Source organism: Aquarana catesbeiana, linkage group LG08 (assembly GCF_042186555.1).
Source record: "Aquarana catesbeiana isolate 2022-GZ linkage group LG08, ASM4218655v1, whole genome shotgun sequence".
Lineage (NCBI taxonomy): Eukaryota > Metazoa > Chordata > Amphibia > Anura > Ranidae > Aquarana > Aquarana catesbeiana.
Window position 1 is genome coordinate 22764892 of NC_133331.1, and position 24823 is coordinate 22789714.

General features: G+C 42.1%; 1 protein-coding gene across 1 annotated transcript in view; it reads left to right on the forward strand.

Moving 5' to 3' along the window:
• The first annotated feature begins 1820 nt into the window (after positions 1–1820).
• The window catches only part of LOC141106648 (alpha-2-macroglobulin-like), a 129339-nt gene continuing 106336 nt past the window's right edge, over positions 1821–24823 (forward strand). Inside the window, exon 1 of the mRNA XM_073597593.1 lies at positions 1821–1960. Within this exon, the coding sequence (XP_073453694.1) occupies positions 1896–1960 (65 nt within the window). The 5' untranslated portion in view covers positions 1821–1895. The remainder of the gene's footprint in view (positions 1961–24823) is intronic.

A 24823-nucleotide genomic window follows, 5' to 3' on the forward strand; every position in this document is an offset into this window, starting at 1 on the left:
CGGCATGACTGGGAGCTGCCAGTCATGGCATGGCCCCTATTAGAAACAGCACGATGTTCCCCCTTCTAAAGGGCGCATGCGCCATAGTCATCGGTGCTCGGCTTTTTAGTAAATATCTCCTAAACCGGGTGTACAACCACTTTAAACACAAAATCACGTACCTGTACGCGATTTCTTCTTCCTGGTCTGGGAATGCCTGCGCCGCCAGAGACCCTCCCCCGCTGTGATTGGACACAGTGGGAGCCAATAAATCGGTCCAGTGGACCCGATGTCCGCCAGAGGGGAAAATGGAGATCTTGGGTCTCTGCTAAGCAGAAACACAGATCTCTGTTTTCCTGTAGTCAAAGCATTCCCCCCACAGTAAGAAAGCACCCCCTAGTGACACATTTAACCATTTGATCGCCCCTGATGTTAACCCCTTCCCTGCCAGTGTCATTAGTACAGTGACAGTGCATTTTTTAGCACTGATCACTGTATTGGTGCCACTGGTCCCCAAAAAGTGTCACTTAGACCCCTTTCACACTGAGGCCATTTTCAGATGTTTTAGCGCTAGATATAGCGCCTGAAAACTGCCTCCCATTCATTTCAGTGTGACTTTTCACACTGGGGCGATTCGCTTGTGGGACGTTAGGAAAAGTCCTGCAAGCAGCATCTTTGGGGTGGTTTTGGAGCTCTTTATACAGCGCTTCCAAAACGCCCTGCCCATTAAAATGAATCGGCAGTGCGTCAGAAGTGGCGCAACAGGGGCGTTTTTAACCCCTTCTTTGGGGTTAAAAGCACCCCGCTAGTGGCCGAAAAGCTAAAAATGAGCAGCACTTTACCGCTAACGGGCGGCGCTTTCAGTGTGAAAGCAGCCTAAGTGTCAGATTTGTCTGCCGCAATATCGCAGTCCCACTAAAAATTGCTGCTCGCCACTATTACTAGTAAAAAATATGAAAAAAAGTCCCTAAATCTATCCCATATTTTGTAGGCGCCATAACTTTTGTGCAAATCAATCAATATACGCTAATTGGGATTTTTTTTTTTTTTTTTTACCAAAAACATGTAGCAGAATACATATTGGCCTAAATTAAGAAATTAAATTTTTTACATTTCTTTATCGGATGTTTTTTATAGCAGAAAGTAAAAAATTGTTGTTTTTTTTTTTCAAAATTGACGATTTTTTGTTTATAGCGCAAAAAATAAAAACCGCAGAGGTGATCAAATACCACCAAAAGAAAGCTCTATTTGGGGGGGGGAAGGACATCAATTTTATTTGGGTACAGCATCGCACGACTGCGCAATTGTCAGTTAAAATAACGCAAAAAAATGGCTTGGTATGGGAGGGGGTAAAACCTTCCGGGGCTGAAGTGGTTAAAGTAGAAAACGTCCTTTTTTTTATTTCTAAATTTTTGGTCTATTTTCATTTATTTAATAAAAAAAAAAAAAAAAAAAAAGAGGTGATCAAATACCACCAAAAGAAAGCTCTATTTGTGGGGAAAAAAATGCTAAAAATTTAATTTGGGTAAATCGTTGCATGACCGCTAAGCTGGCTGTTAAAATAGCGCAGTGCCGAATAGCAAAAAATGCCCCGGTCATGAGGCGGGGGGGGTAAAATCTTTCCGGAGGGCAAGTGGTTAAACACATTTTCATATATTTTTGGACAGTCCCCAAATTCAAATGACCTTCTTAACTAATGATCTGTAAAGCAGGAGCGGTAAATGGAGCCTATTACTGACGTACGAGGAGCTCACAGAAGGAGAATACATCACAGTATATTTACTTTGTCTTCATCTTAGCCGGTCTTGGCTGAAGAGGATGAGGAAGAAGGAAGTCCCCGCCCCCTTCTCAGGTGTATATAGACAGGTGAGCGATGAAGATCTGGGACAGGTGTGAGGAGTTGTGTACCTGGTGACATGGAGAGGAGAAGTCTGCTGGCCCTGTGCCTCCTGTGTGTCATCCCTGCAGGCAATGCTGAGCCGTAAGTAACGTCTTATGTGGACTTTTGATTGTAGTTCCTGTGTACCTGTTGGCTCTGTCATACCTATTCATCTGTATTTACACCCTGTTCCAAATTATTATGCCAATGATATTTTTCTTATTTACCTAAATAATTGATGTAAACATCAGTCAGCATAATTCTCATGTTATCAACTATCAAGAGTACAATTCAAATTTTATTGAACAAACCTCCTAATGATAACAGTTTGTTTTTTCTAAATAAAAAACTTACAATGCACTGTTCCAAATTATTACGCAGAGTAAGTTTCAAAACACTTTATAGGTTGTAACCAACTGAAAATTGTCATTTGCTGTGTTTGCAGCATATTTACTGAAATCCAAAAGCTAATTCAATCAAACGACATTTTAACTTTTTAAACATTTTAACAGGTCACGTTACATTTTAACATAGGACCCCTTATTTGATAGCAGCTTCACAAGTCTTGCATCCATTGAACTTGTGAGTTTTTGGGCAGTTTCTGCTTGAATTTGTTTGCAAGATGTCAGAATAGCCTCCCAGAGCTGCTGTTTGGATGTAAACTGTCTGCCACCCTCAGATCTTTTGCTTGAGGATGCTCCAAAATTTCTCAATAGGATTGAGGTCAGGGGAGGATGGAGGCCACACCATGACTTTCTCTCCTTTTATCCCCATAGCAGCCATTGATGCAGAGGTATTCTTTGCAGCATGAGATGGTGCATTGTCATGCATGAAGATGATTTTATTACGGAAAGCATAGTTCTTCCATCTGTACCAGGGAAGGAAGTGGTCAGTCAGGAACTCCACATACTTTGCAGAGGTCATCTTTACACCTCTGGGGACCCTAAAGGGGCCAACCAGCTCTCTTCCCATGATTCCGGCCCAAAACATGACTCCACCACCGCCTTGCTGACGTCGCAGCCTTGTTGGAACAGGGTGGCCGTCCACCAACCATCCACTATTCCATTCATCTGGACCATCCAGGGTTGCACGGCACTCATCAGTGAACAGGACTGTTTGAAAATTAGTCTTCATGTATTTTTCAGCCCAATGCAGCCGTTTCTGCTTGTGAGCCCTGGTTAGTGGTGGCCGAATGGAAGGTTTATGCACAGTTGCAAGACTCTGGAGGACTCTACACCTTGATGTCTGGTGGACTCCAGAGGCACCAGCAGCTTCCAATATCTGTTTGCTGCTATGTAGTGGTGTTTTAGCAGCTGCTCTCTTGATCCGATGCATGGATCTTGCAGAAATCTTCCTCAATGTGCCTTTTTTTTTTTTACTGCCACATCAGCGGGAGTTCACGTCATCACATCATTGTGGCAATTTTTATCTACTTTTTTTTTTTTCCCAACACATATGTCACATACAAAACCTTTGGTACAATAGACTTCCCTTGTTCGACACATCCTAGGGCACACCCTACCCCCCCTCCCAACCCCCCAGCCTCACCTCACTTGTTTCACCTCCCTCTCCCCCGCACCCACTCTACTCCGCTCCTATCTTCCCCGCGGTCTGCTCATTGCGCCCTAACTCATTTTTCCCTATCTAGCAATATCTAGACCTCTAGGATAAATGCCCATACCTCGGCCGCTTTTTGAGAGTCTTTGAACTCCACCCATTTCCTCCACTTTGTCTCAAAAACTTCCATATCCGCCCCTTCACTAAACCTAAGATATTCCAGACCTTGTATTTCATTGATTTTGTTAAACCAATCACTCATCGTCTTCCTCTCTTTTGCCAGTACCGGGGTATAAGGCTTTTAGCCGCGTTAGTGAGCTGTGGTAGTAACGTTTTCAAATATATCTTTGTGGACATTTTGCTCTTATGAAATAGGCACGCCCAAGGGTCGTTCGGGATAGCGATATCGGTAATCTCTTTAATTATTTCCCTTACCTCCTCCCAGTATTTTTTGATTTCAGGGCAATGCCACCAGATATGTGCCATTGTCCCTATTTCTTTGCAACCCCTCCAGAATAGTTGCGAAGTTTCCTTCTGACATTTATGTACTCTGTCGGGGGTCATGTACATTCTCGTCAAGCACTTGTAGTTCAACTCCAGCATTTTGCAGTTAACCGAAGTGGCATTAATCCTCCTTAATATCTGCCACGCTTCCGAGTCTTTAAGCTTGCTTTCCTGTTCCTTCTCCCTTCATCAATGTGTCTCTTCTTCCTCAATGTGCCTTTATCTGCACGAAACCCGTCTGTGCTCTGAATCAGCCACAAATCTCTTAATAGTGCGATGATCACATTTAAGTTTTCGTGAAATATCAAATGTTTTCATACCTCGTCCAAGGCATTGAACTATTTCCCTCTTTTCGGCAGCAGAGAGATCCTTTTTCTTCCCCATATTGCTTGAAAATGGTGCTCTACTTAATAATGCGGAACACCCTCCTTTAGTAGTTTTTCCTTTAATTGGGCTCACTTGGCAATCTAATTATCACAGGCGTCCGAGATTGTTTTCAGTGATCAAAAGAGCCCTGAGACACAAAATATTTAATCTTTGTGACACTGAAATAGAATTTGCATAATAATTTGGAACAGGGTGTATAGAAATGTGGTATATGTCTATTTAAAAAAAAACAAAAAAAACAAATTTTTTTAACCATTTTTTTAATATAAAATATCTGAGGGCCAGTTCATGCCACATGCAGTCCAGTGCAATTTTTTTTTCTGCATCAAAAATGCATGGAAAGTAGGTTATATGGTTTTCAATGGCATAGAAAAAAAAAGTAGAACATGCATTTTTCCTGCACTGGACTCAACTGGAACACTGAAAAAAGCATCAAAAAACACACTGAAACACACATGTCCTTATTTCAGATTAAGAAAAATGAGGTGGGGAAAAATGCACTGGAACGTATCAAAAACGTGCCTTCATCCAATTCGCAATGGTGTGAACTCCTAAAAGAATATTTTTAATAAATGCGAACTAACCCCGCGGGTCCCCCCCAAACCCTCATACTTCCTCAGGAGTGCGGTCGCGTGCTATGAGGCATTAGGGTTACTTCCTGACAATGATGTACCCCCCACCTCCTACATATACTTGGCTATGAGTGCCCTACAATTTTTTGAAAAGTTACTTCACAATTTTTTTTTTTCTTACTTTTGTAATCAGTTGCTGATACTTCTGGACTCATAGCCTAAAGCCTCATACACACGATCAGACTTTGGGACAAATGTTCATCTGTTTTTTTTTTGCATGCTAGTCCAATGCTGAAAGTGAAGAGGTTACTCGCCATACAAAAATTCTCGTACAAATTCAACTTCAGAAGTGACCATAGGTGTGTGCCTGGGCACACCATAATCATCCCGTGCAGCCCAGATTCCCCCTACTGCCCTGGCTCCCCCCTGCAGCGCTGCCGGCTTCCTTCCTCTTCTCTCCCACCGGCTGCTGCTGCGGACACACACAGGGATGTTTTAGAATGAGTGGGGGAAGGAGCCTGTAAATATGTAGTTTACCGACCCCCCCTTCCCTTTCTGAATGAACACAGTGAGTGAGCGGTACCATGTGTTTGAGCTTTGGAGTGCACACCCTAATAGGCTGCGCACACCTATGGAAGTGATGAAACGCGTTGAATAGTTTTGTATGTGTTATTTGCTTGTGAGCATGCGTATTCTTACTCTTAAAATGTATTTATTTTTTCTGGACAAAAACCATATTGAACGAAAATCGGATGTTGTGTTCACGTACGAATAAAACTTTATAGTCTGCACATCCAGCTTTGTCGTATGAAAAAACAGGATCGGCTCTCGCAAGCTAACGATCCAAAAATCAGCAGATCGTTCATCGGATTAAATTTTACTTCCGATTTTCGTATCGTGTGTGTTGTGTGTGTGTGTGCATACAGGGCTTAAGACCTATGGTTGCTGTATTAGGTGGAGCCTAAACGTTCGGCCACATTCTTCTTGATTTAGCTATTCGGTTACCATATTATGGCATGTGATTGTACTGCAGGAAGCTTCGGCTCTTTGACATTTATTTGACGCTTTTTTTTGCTAAAAATGATTGGAAAATAGTATTTTTTTGTTATATTCTCATTAAAAATACTCTTCGACTATTTATGTTCTATATAAAATATAAATATTTGTATTTTATATAGAAATACAAATTGTAACAGAATATTTTAAATATAATTTTAATGTAGTATTCTTAGAAAAAATATCATTTTTTTTTTAATTATTATACTGTAATAAAAATTAATAAATATATATTATTCTTCAGGTTGTTACATTAGAAAATTTTGCCCACTGAAATGAATGGGTGCCTTAAAAGCGTTTTGAAAGCCACGCTAAGCAGGTGCTTTTAATCCCTTCTGGGGGGTTAAAAGCTCTGATAAAACTAGCGCTTTACCACGAACGCCTGCATCACCCCAGTGTGAAAGGGGTCTAAACAAAAAGACTGACAATTTTGAAGTGAAAAATATTTTTTTACTTTGCTATAATGTCCAAAAAAAAAAATACGGTAAATAAAAAGTTTGGTGATACTCCCGTACTCGACTCGCACACAAGTGACTCTGTCATAATTTAACTAAAATCAGGGGATCGGAGGAGAGGAGCGGTCCCCTACTTCCCCCCTTCCCTTGTTCTTCTGTTCCCTCATGCTGTCCCCCACTCTTACCCCCCCCAACCTCTCCCCTCTCACCCAGCCCCATCTTTCTCCCCCCGCCCCCACACTTCTGCCGATACAGCGAATTATCCAGCAAATTTACTTCATCGCCCCAACTGAGATGTTTAAATCTTACTATACCCTACATACAAGTTTCATGCATTTATAAAGGCCATGGACAGACCTGTTGATAGTGGTCCCCATGGTCAATAAGCAATTCTGATAAAACCTGTTTCGACTATAATGTCTCTTCTTAGGGCATACAACTGTTAGAATTTCATATAATGTTTATCTTCGTCAAGAGTTACTTATGTTCAGTTAACCCTGCAGTTCCTTTCTCCATGACTTGTAGTATGATAACATTTTCTATATTGCCAGTGTATAATACTGTCATGGATGCTCCTTTCAAGTATTTGTTCAATGTGTTGTACATGCAACTATATTATCTTTTAATAAAAACCTTTTTGAGGAAAAAATAAATAAAAAGTTAGTTTATGTATTCTACATATTTTTGGTAAAAAAATCGCAATAAGCGTATATTGATTGGTTTGTGCAAAATTTATAGTGTTTACAAAATAGGAGATAGATTTTTTTTTTCCAGCTAATATTTTGAGAGACTTATTCAACTTTACGTTCATTAACTGTCTCTTTCTCGATTTCGCATCATTGTGGTATTTTTGCCAAAGTTTATTTATTTTAATTCCTTCCAAAATGTAAATATTAAAATCTTGTTCACTAACATTTACTTTTTATCTATCTTCCTAAAAAATTTTCTTCTTTCACTACCCAATACCCCATCTTCTATCCCCCCCCCAACCCTTTGGTCTGCTCCCTGCCCTCTTTCTTGCTTTTATCCCTACTCAGACACTACTACATTCTGTCATTTTTTTTTTCTAAGTATTTCTCCAAGGTTTTAGAGGTTTTCCATTTTCCCCAGGTACTATTATATCTTCCTGGTTGCCCTTTTTCTCTGCTGCATAGGTATTCCATTCTGCTATAGTATTCTATTCTCTCAAACCATTTCTTTACATCCGGCTTTTCTATACTTAACCACTTCTTTGGAATGAATCCTTTCGTAGCGTTCAGCAATATTGGGGTCAATTGTTTTCCATATCGTTTATTTGGGGTTTTTGATTCATAAAATAGACACATCTCCAAGGTGTTTCTTTTCTCCACTTTATCTATTATATATTCCAAGATTTCCTGCCAATATTGCTTGATTTTTGGGCACTCCCACCAAGTATGTGACATTGTGGCCCTCTGTCCACATTTTCTTCAGCATTGTGGTGATTTGTCCAATTGATATTTGTGGATTTTATCTGGGGTCAAGTACCATCTTGCCAGCAATTTATAGTTCATTTCTATTGTGTTTGTTGGGTACCTAATATACTGATCCTATCATTCTCTCCACTTATTGGTCCTCTAAATTCATTCCTATTTCTTCTTCCCATTTCCCTGTGTAGGGACAAATCCTTCCAGTTCTGTCAATATTCCATATACTTTGGATATTCCATATTTCAATGGGGCTTGTACTCCAGAGTTTTTCCAATGGCTCCAAGTTCTCTCCATCTCCAATTGGTTGTGGTCGTGTGTTTACCAAGTGTTTTAATTGAAGATATTCCCAGTCGTTTATCTTCCATCTATTTATTTCCTTTAATTCCGATAGTGTTCAAATCTTCCCATGTGTAAATATCTCTTAATTGTGTGTTCCCAATTCTTACACCTAAACGTGTCTCATTCCCTGAGCAAAAAAAAATTTGTTCTGGTGAGTGCAATTAATAGTGAATTGTATGTCCAATTTTTTTGTCTGTATGGTCAAATTGTGTGCCCCTGAGTCTAATGTTCTGTGCTTACGTGGTACCCAGATATTTTTGTGCAATATTGTTCTACTTAACATATATTCAATCTTGATCCACTTTTTTTTCACTCTTTTCATTGATCCATTCTACCATCCGTGAGATGATTACTGACTTATAGCATCTATTTATATCTGAGGTTGTTAAACCTCCATTTTTTTTTTTTCCTAGTGATTAGTGCAAATTTTATCCTCGGTTTTTTATTTTGCCATATATATTTTATCATTGTTTTTATTGTTCTAAAAGACTGTGGTATAGCTTTGGGTAGCATTTGGAATTTGTATATTTTAGGGAGGATCACCATTTTAAACATATTTATCCTTCCTATCCAGAGATTGTAGTGAGCCCCTCTTTAATTCCGCTTTAATCTCATTCAGTAATGGAATATAATTTGCCATGTATAGCTTCTCAACAGATGTCAATTTAATTGCTGGGTATGGCAACTCTCTTTTTACCCATGTAAATGGAAATTCCCTTTGTAATGCAAGTACTTCATTTTTCCCTACTCCTATGTTTAGTATTTCTGTTTTAATGGGGTTTATTTTAAAATTCGAAAGCTCACCATGTTTTTTATCTCTTTAATTATATTTGGGAGCGTCACTCTTGGGTTGGTCACATACATCAGGACATCATCCTCATATGCCGCAATTTTATATTCCTCTTCACCCACTCTCGCCCCTCCTATATCCTGATTATTTTGTAAGGTCGCTAGGAATGGTTCCATCGACAATACATATAGGAGTGGCGAGAGCGGGCACCCCTGTCTCGTTCCATTATACATTTCGAATGATGGTGACAACTTCCCATTAATTTTAACCATCGCCATTGGGCGAATGTTCAGATTTTTAATCCATCGCATTACTTTAGGTCCAAGTCCCATATGTTGGAGGGTATCCATCATGAATCCCCAGTCTACCCTGTCAAATGCTTTTTCCGCATCTATTGACCGGAGTAGAACTTTGGATCCCTTATTTTTTCCCTTTTGCAACATTAATACTGTTTTTATGCTATTGTCTATGCCCTCTCTGCCAGGTACAAACCCTGTTCTGGGTCCACCCACACTGGTATAATTTTTTTCAATCTTGTTGCCAGGATTTTTGCATATATCTTTGTGTCCGCATTCAATAAGGCTACAGGCCTATAATTGGAGCAGATATTTTTATCTTTTCCCTTTAGGTATTGTGATATGCGCTAGTAGTGACTCTTGTCTTGTTTCTTTGTCTTCCCCTAACTTATTCAGGTAGTCGCACAGCTTTGGGATCAATTGATTTTTTTTTATAGTATTTGATTGTAAACTTGCCTGGGCTTTTGCCTATAGGGGTTTCATTCAATGCCATTTTGATTTCGTCTTGCGGTTTCTTCCTGTGTCTCTTGATTTCTTATTGTGTAGAGTGCACTGTAATATGATTGGAAGGCCCAGTGCGGTTTCTGTTGTCTTGTTTACCATTTCTCCTCTTTCATTTTTAATCTTTTCACTTATAATTTAAGGTCTTCTTTTTCCTTAAGATTTTTGCAAGATGCTTCCCTGGGTTATTACCCCATTTGTATCTCTCTTGTGCCACTCTGTTGAACTCCTTCCTGGTTTCCTGTTCCATCAGGTCTTTTAATTGGTCTCTTTTTATAATTAGGGTCCTTTGGGTTTCTACTTCTGCTTGTTTTTTATGCCTTTGTTCCAGGTCGTATATTTCTTTTTTAGTTTTCTTCATGGTGTTTCCTCTCCTCTTTTTCTTGCTTCAATAGAGATCAATTTCCCCCTTATGACCATTTTTATGTGTTTCCCATATTGTTGCTGTTATTTCTGGCCTCTCATTTTCCAGGAAATATTGGTCGATCTCCTCTTCTCTTATATTTTCTGTTTCCTTATCATCTATTGGGTCCTCATTTAATCTCCATGGGGCTTTCCCGTAGGTTTCTCCTTGTAGTTTCATCTTCATTGCAACTGGGGCGTGATCCGACATTCCTATTGATTCCATTACATCCTCCAGTGCTCTGTGCTCAACCCGGATCTAGTCCAGCCTAGAATATGTGCCGTTTACGGCCAAATGAAGTGTATAGTCTTTTATACTTGGATGTTGGATTCTCCAGATGTCTACTAATTGGTGCGGTGTATACATTTTTTTTTTAATCATTCTTGTTTGTTTATATTCTCTATCCAGTGCAACTGAGGTACTATCTAGTTTTTGGTCCATGGAGTAATTAAAGTCGCCAACTAATATTAGTTTGCCTTTGCATCAGGTCATTCGGTATTCCTGCCAAATATTTTTTGGGGTTCCTATTGGGGCAGTATATATTTGCAAGCGTGTTTTTCATATCCTGTAGGGTCCCGATCAGAAAAAAGAAGCGGCCCTCTGGGTCAGCTTTTCTACTATAAAACAAACATTTTTCCCAAAGCCAATTGCTACTCCTTTTGCCCTCCTGATTGGGGAGTCTCCAAAATACCATATTGGAATATTCCTCGAGTATAACTTGACATTTGTATCTTGTGCAATATGTGTCTCTTGCAGAAATATTATTTCTGCGGCATTTCTTTCTATTCCTCATAATACCATGTGTCTTCCCTCTGGGGAATTTAATCCTAGAACATTATATGTTCATTTTATTTTACTCATGTTTCTCTATTTCTCTCTCTCCTTTTTTTTTTTCCCCGGCGCCCATCCCCAAAGTGTGCGGAGAGGGGACACCCCAAGCGGGGAGACACGGGGAACCCTTTGTGTCAGGGCCCCGAGGGCCGCAGCAGACCTGCCCACGGTTCACAGACCTTTTCCCTCCCCCCTGTTCCTGTTGTTGCTATTTTGACCTCATGGTCTTAGAGCAGATAAGATTTTTTTTTCCTCTTGCTCCTCTGCTCTTTTTAGCCCGAGGTAGAATTCTGTTTGGCGCTCTAGGTCCACCCCTCCTATATTTGAGGGGGTGACCTATGGGCACACCTCATGTCCAGGTCTCCATCCCCCTCTCCTTTGTCTTTGTATTCTCCTCTTCACCCTCTCCTCCTCATCCCCCCCCCCCAATCCTAACTGTTACTATTTATTACATTTTTAATATTAAATTAATTTATTGTAGTTGCCCTGGTAGTCTGTTTCCTTGGGATCAACTGCCATTGTACTTCATCTTGTATCGTTTTTTTCTTGTCTTGAGATTGAATCTCTGGTGTTTTCTGGTATTGGAATTGGGAGTTTCTTCTATAAACATTAGTTTAGCAGTACGTCCATTTCTCCTAGCAATCAGACATGCGGGGAAGCCCCAATTGTATTGGATTTCTTGTTCCTGTAGGATTTTTAGTAACGGCTTTAGTGTCCCCCTCCTTCTCAGGGTTTCTTGAAAAATTTGTATAATCTTTTCCTCATATTCAATTGGTGGCTTTCCCTTTAGATTTCTCCAAATGTATTTTTTTTTCTTCCCAGTTTTCAATTCTGACAATTATATCTCTTGGACTTTTCATCGGCAACCCTTGTGGTATTCTTATTCTATACACTCTTTCTATTTTTATTACGTTGTTTTCATCTTTTCCATGAATTGGATCGAAGATCTTCCTTTATTATTTCTGATAAATTTTCTGTCTGAGAGTTTGGGAAGGCCTCATAATCTTAAGTGTTTTCTTGATCTTCTAATCTGTATGCTTGTTATTGTTTTTGTTCGTTTTTTTTTTAAATATTTTTATTTCTTCTTGTAGCTCTTTTATCGGATTTTGTGTAAGTCCCTAATTTTTTTTTTTTTTCCCAACCTCCTCTAACCAACCTCGTAGGAGCATGTGGCTCAGGTCTTTAAGTATTACCATTCCTGTTTTTGATGAATTTTCCAAAGCCGCAAACATTATTTCCATGTCTTTTTTTTATGGCAGTTGAACTGTCTTCTTCTGTTCCTCCTCTCTTCTGAATCGAGTTCCTGATCTGTTCTAGGATCTGAGAGTGTGCTAATTTCTAACAATGTTATGTTCTGGCCCTTTTTCTCTTTTTTCTTTGGTTTCTGTTTGGCGGCCCTTGGTACTTTGTTGTTTTTCTCATCCCTGTTTTTTTTCTCATCCCTGTTCCACCATGTCTAACGGCTCTGCTTGGATCCTCTGGGCTTCATTTGTAAGCCCTCGGCCTGCCGCTCGATCTTCGGTGACCTCCTCCAACTCCCCCCCGAATGGCCGATTGCTGATCCACGAGAGCCCGAGTGCCTCCACCCTCTTACCTGTCTCCGAGTCCTGCCGGACTACAATCTCCTCTCCGGGCCAGCAGGTGAGTGGGCGGTGAAGGTGTATCAGCCCCGTACTCCTCGTTCCCCTTGGGTGCCCTTTTTTTAGAAAAAAATAATTAAAAAAAAGTCCTGCAAGTAGCATCTTTGGAGTGGTGTATACATCGCTCCTCCTCCATCCCTGCTCATTGAAATGAATGGGTGGTGCATTTAACCCTTTCTTCGGCCGTTAGCGGGGGTTAAAAGCGCCACTAACATGGCCGCTGGGAGTGTGAAAGGGCTCTTATACACATAGCAGTTCTATTAAAATGCATTGATTACTGTATAAATGACACTGGCAGGGAAGGGGTTAACACTAAGGGGTGACCAAGGAGTTAAATGTGTTTCGAGCTGTGGGGGAGGGGACTGAATGGAGGAGGAGAGAGATCGATGTTCCTAATCACTAGGAACAGACGATCTCTCTGTACTCCCCTGACAGAACGGGGATCTGTTTGTTTACATTGATGGATCCCCCATTCTGGCTCTCTGTGGAGCGATCGCAGGTGGCCCGCCGGCCACGCGCATTAGCTCCCCTGCCGTGCAGCGGGGAGCGCCTGCTATAGCTGTAAAATGGACTGACTTGCAGCTACAGTGATTCGCGGGAACGATCCGACCTGCCACGGTATGACGCCGACTGGTCAGCAAGTGGTTAAGTTCTACCCTCGTTGACTTCTTTTGAAAACGATGGTTGTCTGGCTGTTCTGGCTTCACTACTTTCAGTCACGAAGGCCCCCGCACACACCTGAGCGAGTTCATTGTTCATTGTTCATTTGTTCATTGTTCCTGTTTGGGTCACCTTTTTGTTCTAGCTTTTTGCAGTTTATACTTCAGAAAGCTGTGCATTTAATCTGTTTAGTGATGGATTGCTATGCTTAAAGCAGTAAACAACCCAAAAGCAGACATTTTATTATACTGCAGATTATTAACTCTTAGATGTGATGGCTGCATTAGTATTCAGAGCACAATAGCACTGCAGGAGGCCTTCCTTCCCCCCATCAACACTGTTGATGGAGGCAGGGTCGTCCTTTTTTTTGGGCCCCACAGCTTATTTGTTTCTGAAGGTTACAGCACATCATCTCCCCACTGCCTGCCCACCATGGACTGGGGAAGGTGAGGGGACCCACTAATAGACAGAAAACTCCTAGAACTTGCTATTGGCAATGAGCAGAGTAGAGTACACACAAGGTTAGTTGAGTGCAGGTAGGAACAGAGTCCAATGTGAGCAGTATCCCTGAGGACAGACTTCCAGAAATGACTAGTCATGCCGCTGTCAGAGCAGGGTTGAGAGTAGGGATGAGCCGAACACCGCCCTGTTCGGTTCCCACCAGAACATGCGAACAGGCAAAAAATTTGTTCGAACACCGTTAAAGTCTATGGGACTCGAACATGAATAATCAAAAGTGCTAATTTTAAAGGCTTATATGCAAGTTATTGTCATAAAAAGTGTTTGGGGACCTGGGTCCTGCCCCAGGGGACATGTATGAATGCAAAAAAAAGTTTTAAAAACGGCTGTTTTTTCGGGAGCAGTGATTTTAATAATGCTTAAAATGAAACAATAAAAGTGCACCCCCCCCCGGTGCCCAAGGTGGTCGGCTTCATTAGGGGAGCGATCCAGGCTGAGGGGTAGGCCACTCATTCGTGGCCACCCCCTCGCGATCGCTCCCAACGAATGACAATCTTCCTCTGCCTCTGTAATGTAAACAGCGGCAGAGGAAGTGATGTCATCTCTCCTTGAGTCGGTCTTTTCGTTCCGGCACCGAGGAGAGAAGACATCAATGTGAGTTGCACCAACACTACACTAACAGTAGAACACTCTGGGCACACTTTTCCCCCTCCATCACCCCACGATCACCCCCCTATACCCTTTGTCACAGTGACACTAATAGCAGGTTTTTTTTTTATGATTATTGCATTGGTGTCAGTTTGTGACAGTTATAAGTGGTAGGGCAGTTAGTTGTAGCCCCCTTTAGGTCTAGGATAACCCCCTAACCCCCCCTAATAAAGTTTTAACCCCTTGATCAACCCCCGTGGCCAGTGTCACTGAGCTATAATTTTTTTGATTGCTGTATTAGTGTCACAGGTGACGCTAGTTAGGGAGGTAAGTATTTAGGTTCGCCGTTAGCGTTTTATAGCGTCAGGGACCCCCATATACTACCTAATAAAGGTTTTAACCCCCTGATTGCCCCCTAGTTAACCCTTTCACCAGTGATCACCGTATAACTGTTACGGGTGATGCTGGTTAGTTAGTTTGTTTTTTATAGTTTCAGGGCACCCGCCGTTTAATACCTAATAAAAGTTTAGCCCCCTGATCGCCCGGCGGTGATATAAGTTAACTTTTAGGGTCAGATAAGGTCTGTGTCGCCCCAGGCAGCATCAGGTTAGCGCCAGTACCGCTAACACCCACGCACGCAGCATACACCTCCCTTAGTGGTATAGTATCTGAACGGATCAATATCTGATCCGATCAGATCTATACTAGCGTCCTGAGCAGTTTAGGGTTCCCAAAAATGCAGTGTTAGCGGGATCAGCCCAGATACCTGCTAGCACCTGCGTTTTGCCCCTCGACCCAGCCCTGCCCAGCCCACCCAAGTGCAGTATCGATCGATCACTGTCACTTACAAAACACTAAACACACATAACTGCAGTGTTCGCAGAGTCAGGCCTGATCCCTGCGATCGCTAACAGTTTTTTTGGTAGCGTTTTGATACAGTCGCTAACAGTCAGGAGCTTTTTTGCCTGTGAGTCTCACTAGTGTACCACTAAATTTAGAGCCCAAAATGACAAATCAAAGGTACCCTAGTGAAGAGGCCTACACGTTTCTGAGCATGACAGATAGTGAAGAGGAAGTCATTCATCTGTCAGATTCAGGCTCAGAATACGATCCTGTAGACAACAGTGGCTCCATGACAGATAGCTCTGATGACGGAGTTGTGGTCCCTGCCAAGGTCAGGCGTACCAGACCCCGAACTTCTTCTTCTGTCATTGATGTGCAGGAACCGCAGGTCCCTCGTATGGAGCAGAGCAGTACTAGCGCCGCTATTCCTTCTGGTGAACTGGCAAGCACCAGCGGCCTAGTACACCCTGGTCGTACATCCAGCACTGCAGTATCACGTGGTGACGTGGCGAGTCCTAAGTGCAGTTCAAGCTGGCGAGGTGGCAAGCACAAGTAGTGTCCCACTGCCACCAAGAAGAAGACGAACACAGGCCCGTCGTGCCCATAGTGCCCTTCCTGCTGCATTCTGCAATTGGGAACCCACCACTTCTGCAGCACCCGTACCTCCCCCATTCACTAGCCAACCCGGTATTCAGGTGGAAACAGTTGATTTTACGTCACTTGATTTTTATTCACTGTTTTTCACTGAAGATCTCTATAGATCTATTGTGGACCAAAGCAATTTGTACGCTGGTTGACACATCGCCACTATTCCCCAGTCCTCCCTTGCCAGAGATTGGAAACCAATTACGGTTTCCAAATTTAAGATCTTTCTGGGCCTTTCCCTCAACATGGGCATAACCAAAAAGAGTGAGTTGCGGTCATATTGGCCCACTGACCCAATTCACAATATGCCCTTGTTCTCTGCCTCCATGACCAGAGCACGATACGAGCAAATCTTGTGGTTCATGCACTTCAACAACAATGAACCCTGTCGTCCTCGTGGAGACCCTGGATACGATCGGCTCTACAAAATTCAGCCCCTCGTAAACCACTTCAAGCAACGTTTTGCAGACTTGTTTACTCCCCATCAAGTTGTCTGCGTTGATGAGTCCCTGATTAAGTTTTCTGGCCACTTATCATTCAAACAGTACCTTCCCAGCAAGCGTGCCAGATACAGGGTCAAGATGTATAAGCTCTGTGACAGGGCCACAGGCTATACATGTAGTTTTATGGTTTACGAGGGCAAAGATAGTCACGTAGAGCCGACAAACTGCCCTGACTACATAGGAAGCGCTGGCAAGATTGTGTGGGACTTGGTGTCACCCTTATTTGGAAAGGGGTACCAATTGTACATGGACAATTATTACATGAGCGTGCCACTTTTTAGTCACTTGTTTGATCAGCAGATTGGAGTATGTGGCACCGTGCGACCTAAGCGGCTTGTAGATTCCCGTCTTAGGCTTGGGGAGAGAGCCTGCTTGCAGTGTAATAATTTGCTCGCTATGAAGTGGAGGGATAATAAGAATGTTTTCGTTCTTACCTCCCTTCATGCAGACACGACGGTCCAAATTACTACGGCGACTAGTGTTGTGGAGAAACCCCTCTATGTCCACGAATATAACCAAAATATGGGAGGGGTGGACCTCAATGACCAGTTGTTGGCACTGTACCTAGTTGCCCGTAAGGCCAGACGCTGGTACAAAAAAGTATCTGTTTATTTATTTCAATTGGCTTTGCTGAACGCTTATGTGCTATACAGAGCTTCAGGACGGACTGGATCCTTCCTTAAATTCCAGAAAGAGATCGTCAGAGCCCTTCTGTTTCCAGACGGTGCTCCACCTCACCTTCCCCAACCAAATGCAGTAAGCTGGCTGCATGAGAGGCATTTTCTTTATGTCCTCCCGAGTACCCCTACCCAACGAGCCCCCCAAAAAAGATGTCGTGTCTGCAGCAAGCGCGGATATAGGCGTGACACCCGCTATTATTGTCCCTCCTGTCCAATCCTGGTCTTTGCATTGGTGAATGTTTTGCACGTTACCATACATTAGTTGAGTATTAGCATAGGGTACAGCACTGCACAGACTAGACACACTTTCACAGGGTCTCCCAAGATGCCATTGCATTTTTAGAGACCCGAACCTGGAAACGGTTACAGTTACAAAAGTTACAGTTACAAAAAAAAGTGTAAAAAAAAAAAAAAAAAAAACCACAAAAAAAATATACAATAAAATAAAAAAAAAATAGTTGTTGTTTTATTGTTCTCTCTCTATTCTCTCTCTATAGTTCTGCTCTTTTTTACTGTATTCTATTCTGCAATGTTTTATTGTTATTATGTTTTATCATGTTTGCTTTATAGTTATGCAATTTTTTTATACTTTATTGTTGAATGTGTTTTATTGTTAACCATTTTTTTGTTTTCAGGTACGCCATTCAGCTGCAGAGCGGATTTATTTTTCTTGACAGCAACAGAGTTTGCTCCAACGATTCATAAAGCCGTGACTCCAGCGCTGTCGGAGGTGATTTCACCACCACAGTATATATGCCGAAGCGTGGGGGCAGTAGAGGGTGGAGGAGCGATTTGCTCCTACCTTTTGCGGGAGGTTGCCCCCATGCTTCGGCATATATATATTTTAGGCACAGGTTGCGTTAAATGTTTTATTTTTTACTATGTTTTTTTTGTATTTGCTTTGCGGGTATGGTCTTATGCCCTGTACACACGGTCGGATTTTCCGGTGGAAAATGTGTGATAGGACCTTGTTGTCGGAAATTCCGACCGTGTGTAGGCTCCATCACACATTTTCCATCGGATTTTCCGACACACAAAGTTTGAGAGCAGGATATAAAATTTTCCGACAACAAAATTGTCAGAATTTCCGATCGTGTGTACACAAATCCGACGCACAAAGTGCCACGCATGCTCAGAATAAATAAAGCGATGAAAGCTATTGGCTACTGCCCCATTTATAGTCCAGACGTACGTGTTTTACGTCACCGCGTTCAGAATGATCGGATTTTCCGACAACTTTGTGTGACCGTGTGTATGCAAGACAAGTTTGAGCCAACATCCGTCGGAACAAAATCCTAGGATTTTGTTGTCGGAATGTCCGATCAATGTCCGACCGTGTGTACGGGGCATTACTGTTATACTGTAATGTTACTTTGTTTTATTGTTAACCATCATTTGCTTAGCAGGTAGGCCATTCAGTTGCAGCGCGGATTTATTTATCTTGACAGCAACAGCGTTTGCTCCCACGATACATAAAGCTGTGACTCCAGCACTGTAGGAGGTGATTTCACCACCACAGTTAAAAAAAGAGCATATATGCCAAAATATGGGTGCAGCAGGGGTGGAGGAGTGATTTGCTCCTACCTTTTGGGGTGGATGCCCCCATGCTTCGGCATATATAAACGGTGCATGTATGCCCATCATTAGAAGTGGGTGGATGAAGGGAGGTATTCTAATGGTGGGCATACCCACCGATCAATATCTTTTTTTCGTTCAGCCCACAGGCTGCATGAAAAAAATGTTTACAATATATGCCCAACAAGGACCAGCAACGTACTGGTATGTGGTACCAGAATGATGCCTGCAGGTTTAGGTATCATCTTGGTATCATTCTTTTCAGCCAGCGGTCGGCTTTCATGTAAAAGCAATCCTAGCGGCTAATTAGCCTCTAGACTGCTTTTACAAGCAGTGGGAGGGAATGCCCCCCCCACCGTCTTCCATGTTTTTCTCTGGCTCTCTTGTCCCAACAGGGAACCTGAGAATGCAGCCGGTGATTCAGCCAGCTGACCATAGTGCTGATCAGAGACCAGAATAGCTCCAAACATCTTTATGGCCTAAGAAACCGGAAGCTACGAGCATTTCATGACTTAGATTTTGCTGTATGTAAACAGCGCCATTGGGAAATTGGGAAAGCGTTTTATCACACCGATCTTGGTGTGGTCAGATGCTTTGAGGGCAGAGGAGAGATCTAGGGTCTAATAGACCCCAATTTTTTCAAAAAATAGTACCTGTCACTACCTATTGCTATCATAGAGGATATTTAAATTCCCTGAGATAACAATAAAATGATTTTAAAAAAATGAAAGGAACAGTTTAAAAATAAGATAAAAAAGGAAAAAAAAAAAAGCACTCCTGTCCCCCCCCTGCTCTCGCGCAAAGGCGAACGCAAGCGTCGGTCTGGCGTCAAATGTAAACAGCAATTGCACCATGCATGTGAGGTATCACCGCAAAGGTCAGATTGAGGGCAGTAATTTTAGCAGTAGACCTCCTCTGTAAATCTAAAGTGGTAACCTGTAAAGCCTTTTAAAGGTTTTTAAAAATGTATTTAGTTTGTCGCCACTGCACATTTGTGCGCAATTTTAAAGCATGTCGTGTTTGGCATCCATGTACTAGGCCTAAGATCATCTTTTTTATTTCATCAAACATTTGGGCAATATAGTGTGTTTTAGTGCATTGAAATTTAGTGTATTTTTTCCCCAAAAAATGCATTTGAAAAATCGCTGCGCAAATACTGTGTGGAAAAAAAAATGAAACACCCATCATTTTAATCTGTAGGGCATTTGCTTTAAAAATATATATATATAATGTTTGGGGGTTCAAAGTAATTTTCTTGAAAAAAAAATAATTTTTTCATGTAAACAAAAAGTATCAGAAAGGGCTTTGTCTTCGAGTGGTTATAAGAGTGAGTGATGTGTGACATAAGCTTCTAAATGTTGTGCATAAAATGCCAGGACAGTTCAAAACCCCCCAAATGACCCCATTTTGGAAAGTAAACACCCCAAACTATTTGCTGAGAGGCATGTCGAGTCCATGGAATATTTTATATTTTATATTGTGACACAAGTTGCGGGAAAAATACAATTTTTTTTTTTTTTTGCACAAAGTTGTCACTAAATGATATATTGATCCAACATGCCATGGGAATATGTGAAATTACACCGCAAAATACATTCTGTTGCTTCTCCTGAGTACGGGGATACCACATGTGTGAGACTTTTTGGGAGCCTAGCCGCGTACGGGACCCCGAAAACCAAGCACCGCCTTCAGGCTTTCTAAGGGCGTAAATTTTTGATTTCACTCTTCACTGCCTATCAGTTTCGGAGGCCATGGAATGCCCAGGTGGCACAAACCCCCCCAAATGACCCCATTTTGGAAAGTAGACACCCCAAGCTATTTGATGAGAGGTATAGTGAGTATTTTGCAGACCTCACTTTCTGTCACAAAGTTTTGATAATTGAAAAAAGAAAAAAAAGTTTTTCTTGTCTTTCTTTACTTTCAAAAACAAATGAGACCTGCAAAATACTCACCATGCCTCTCACTCAGCAAATAGCTTGGGGTGTCTACTTTCCAAAATGGGGTCATTTGGGGGGGGGGGTTGTGCTATCTTGGCATTTTATGACCTTCGAAACTGTGATAGGTAGTGAGGAGTGAATCAAAAATTTACGCCCTTAGAAATCCTGAAGGCGGTGATTGGTTTTCGGGGCCCCGTATGCAGCTAGGTTCCCAAAAAGTCCCACACATGTGGTATCCCTGTACTCAGGAGAAGTAGCAGAATGTATTTTGCGGTGTAATTCCAAATATGCCCATGGCATGTTTGAGCAATATATCATTTAGTGACAACTTTGTGCAAAAAAAAAAAAAAAAATTGTCAAATTCCCGCAACTTGTGTCAAAATATAAAATATTCCATGGACTCAACATGCCTCTCAGCAAATAGCTTGGGGTGTCTACTTTCTAAAATAGGGTCATTTGGGGGGGGGGGGTTTGTGCCAGCTGGGCATTTTATGGCCTTCAAAACTGTGATAGGTAGTGAGGAGTGAAATCAAAACTTTACGCCCTTAGAAATCCTGAAGGCGGTGATTGGTTTTCGGGGCCCCGTACGCAACTAGGCTCCCAAAAAGTCCCACACATGTGGTATCCCCGTACTCAGGAGAAGCAGCAAAATGTATTTTGGGGTTCAATTCCACATATGCCCATGGCCTGTGTGAACAATATATCATTTAGTGACAACTTTTTGTAATTTTTTTTTTTGTCATTATTCAATCACTTGATACAAAAAAAATTAATATTCAATGGGCTCAACATGCCTCTCAACAATTTCCTTGGGGTGTCTACTTTCCAAAATGGGGTAATTTTGGGGGGGGGGGGTGGGTTGTACTGCCCTGCCATTTTAGCACCTAAAGAAATGACATAGGCAGTCATAAACTAAAATCTGTGTAAATTCCAGAAAATGTACCCTAGCTTGTAGACGCTATAACTTTTGCGCAAACCAATAAATATACGCTTATTGACATTTTTTTTACCAAAGACATGTGGCCGAATACTTTTTGGCCTAAATGCATGACTAAAATTGGGTTTATTGGATTTTTTTTATAACAAAATGTAGAAAATATCATTTTTTTTCAAAATTTTCGGTATTTTTCCGTTTATAGTGCAAAAAATAAAAACCGCAGAGGTGATCAAATACCATCAAAAGAAAGCTCTATTTGTGGGAAGAAAAGAACGCAAATTTCGCTTGGGTACAGCATTGCATGACCGTTCAATTAGCAGTTAAAGCGACGCAGTTCCAAATTGTAAAAAGTGCTCTGGTCAGGAAGGGGGGTAAATCCTTCCGGGGCTGAAGTGGTTAAGATGCTGCTGTCTCCACTGCCCTGCACCCCGTCGCCACTGGACCAGCAGAACTGTCCCTCTCTAGGACCATGGCATGACAAGTGTGCGGCGGTGGAGCTCAGCTGTGTTGGACTCCAGGAGCACTAGCGTCTAGGAGGAGGAAGTGAAATCCTCCTCCGCTTTTAACACTGGGCAGGGAGGGCAGGCGGCTCTACCAACCAGTGGGCAGGATTAGAGTCAGGTGGAGTTGGAGGCGGAATTCCTGATGGTTCCCAGTGTCAGTTTCATTCTGGGACACTGTATTGTCCCGGAATGAAGATGCCTGGGACCAGGGACACAGATGTCAATTACGGGATAATCCTGGGCAATCCAGGACATGTGGGCACCCTACTGTAAACAAGGTTTAGGAGTGTGTCTATGGGAATGTTTCACCATTCTTCCAAAAGTGCATTTGTGAGGTCAGGCACTGATGTGGGTGGATGTACAAGTACCGTGTCCTACAGTTTAGTGTAGACAAGTATTAAGAACAATTGGATTTTGATGGTGCTCAGGGATCCACAAAAACCTATCAAAAAAACACGCAAACATATTTTTATTGAAAAATACAATAAAAACCCATTTAACTAGCTGAAAACCTTCCTGTAGATCACATTACTTATCAACAGGAATATACACTACATTACCAAAACTATTGGGACACCTGCCTTTACACATGACACACATGCACTTTAATGGCATCCCAGTCTTAGTCCGTAGGGTTTAATATCGAGTTGGCCCACCCTTTTGTAGCTATAACAACTTCAACTCTTTTGGGAAAGCTGTCCATAAGGTTTTTAGGAGTGTCTATGGGAATGTTTGACCATTCTTCCAGAAGCGCATTTGTGGGGTCAGGCACTGAGGTGGACGAGAAGGCCTGGCTCGCAAGCTCTGCTCTAATTCATCCTAAAGGTGTTATATATTTAGGCCAATATGTATTCACATTTTTGGTAAAAATAAATCGCAATAGGCATATATTGATCATGCCTACAAAATAGGGGATAGATTTATGACATTTTTTTTTATTTTATATATAAATTTTTTACTAGTAATGGCAGCGATCTGCTTTTTTTTTTTGGATTGCAGCAGACAGATCGGACACTTTTGACTTTAAAAAAAAAATTTTTTTGGGACCATTGACATTTATACAGCGATCAGAGCTAAAAATAGCCGCTGCTTACTGTATAAATGTCACTGACAGGGAAGGGGTTAACACTAGGGGGCGATCAAGGTGTTAAATGTACCCTGGGAGGTGTTTATAACTGTGGGGGGAGGGGACTGATGGAGTAGAGAGATCGCTGTTCCTGATCACTAGGAACAGACGATCTCTCTACTTCCCTGTCAGAACGGGGATCTGTTTGTTTACATTGACATATTCCCGTTGTGGCTCTCTGTGGAGCGATCGCAGGTGGCCGGCCGCGGGCGCGTGCCTGCTATAGGCTTTAAAGGGACCGACATTCCGGTAAGACAATTTGCACAGCCGAGCCATTCTGCTGCAGTTTAACTGCAGCGGCTGGTCAGCAAGAGGTTAAATGGGGTTTATTAAATAAAAATGGGGTACTGAATTCTCCCACTTTCTGTCTTTAAAACCCAACTGGCACAAAGGTTTGATAACTTGTGATTACTGGTCCGCACTCCTCTGCTTTTCTGACATGCAGAATCCTTTCCAGCCCCTAAAGCTGGTCATACTTATAGAACAATGCAAGGGCCTACCCAATCAAGGGGCCTATGCAGGGTCTATGCAGTTCATAATACATATCTCCCAACTGTCTCATTTCAAGGGACTGCCCCTGATTTGGAACATAGTCCCTCTGTCCCTATTTCCTCCTCATTTTGGTCTGATCTATATAGTTGTACATTCACAGGCCACTTTATTAGCTACACCTGTTCAATTGCTTTGTAGCACAAATTGCGTGGTGAAGGCGACTTGCTGAAATTCAAACCAAACATCAGAATGGGGAAGAAAGGGGATTTAAGTGACTTTGAACCTGCTAAGGTTGGTGGTGCCAGTCGGACTGGTCTGAGTATTTCTAAAACTGCTGATCTCCTGAGATTTTCACACACAACCATCTCTCGGGTTTACAGAGATTGGTCCGAAAAAGAGAAAATATCCAGTAAGCGGCAGTTGTGTGGAGGAAAATGCCTTGTTGAAATCAAAGGATAATGGGCAGACTGGTTCCAGATGATAGAAAGGCAACAGTAACTCAAATAGCCACTCGTTACACTCAAGGTATGAAGAATACCATCTCTGAATGCACAACACATCGAGCCTTGAAGCAGATGGGCTATAGCAGCAGAAGACACTGGGTGCAACTGCTGTCGGCTAAGAACAGGAAACTGAGGCTACAATTCGCACAGGCTCACCAAAATTGGACAATAGAAGATTGGAAAAACGTTGCCTGGTCTTAGTCTTGCTTTTAGCTGCGACATTCAGATGGTAGGGTCAGAATTTGGTGTAAACATGAAAGCATGGATCCATCCTGCCTTGTATCACCGGTTCAGGCTGGTGGTGGTGGTGTAATGGTGTGGAGGATATTTTCTTGGCACACTTTGGGCCCCTTAGTACCAATTGAGCATCATTTAAACTCCACGACCTACCTGAGTATTGTTGCTGACCATGTCCATCCCTTTATGACTACAGTGTCCACATCTTCTGATAGCTCCTTCCAGGAGTATAATGCACCACAAAGCTCCAATCCTCTCACCACTGGATAATGAGGTCACTGTACTCCAATGGCCTCCACACTCACCAGATCTTAATTGTATATAGAGCACCTTTGGGATATGGTGGAGCAGGAGATTCACATCGTGGATGTGCAGCTGACAAATTTGTCACTATGGACCAAAATCTGAGGAATGTTTCCAACACCTTGTTGAATCTAT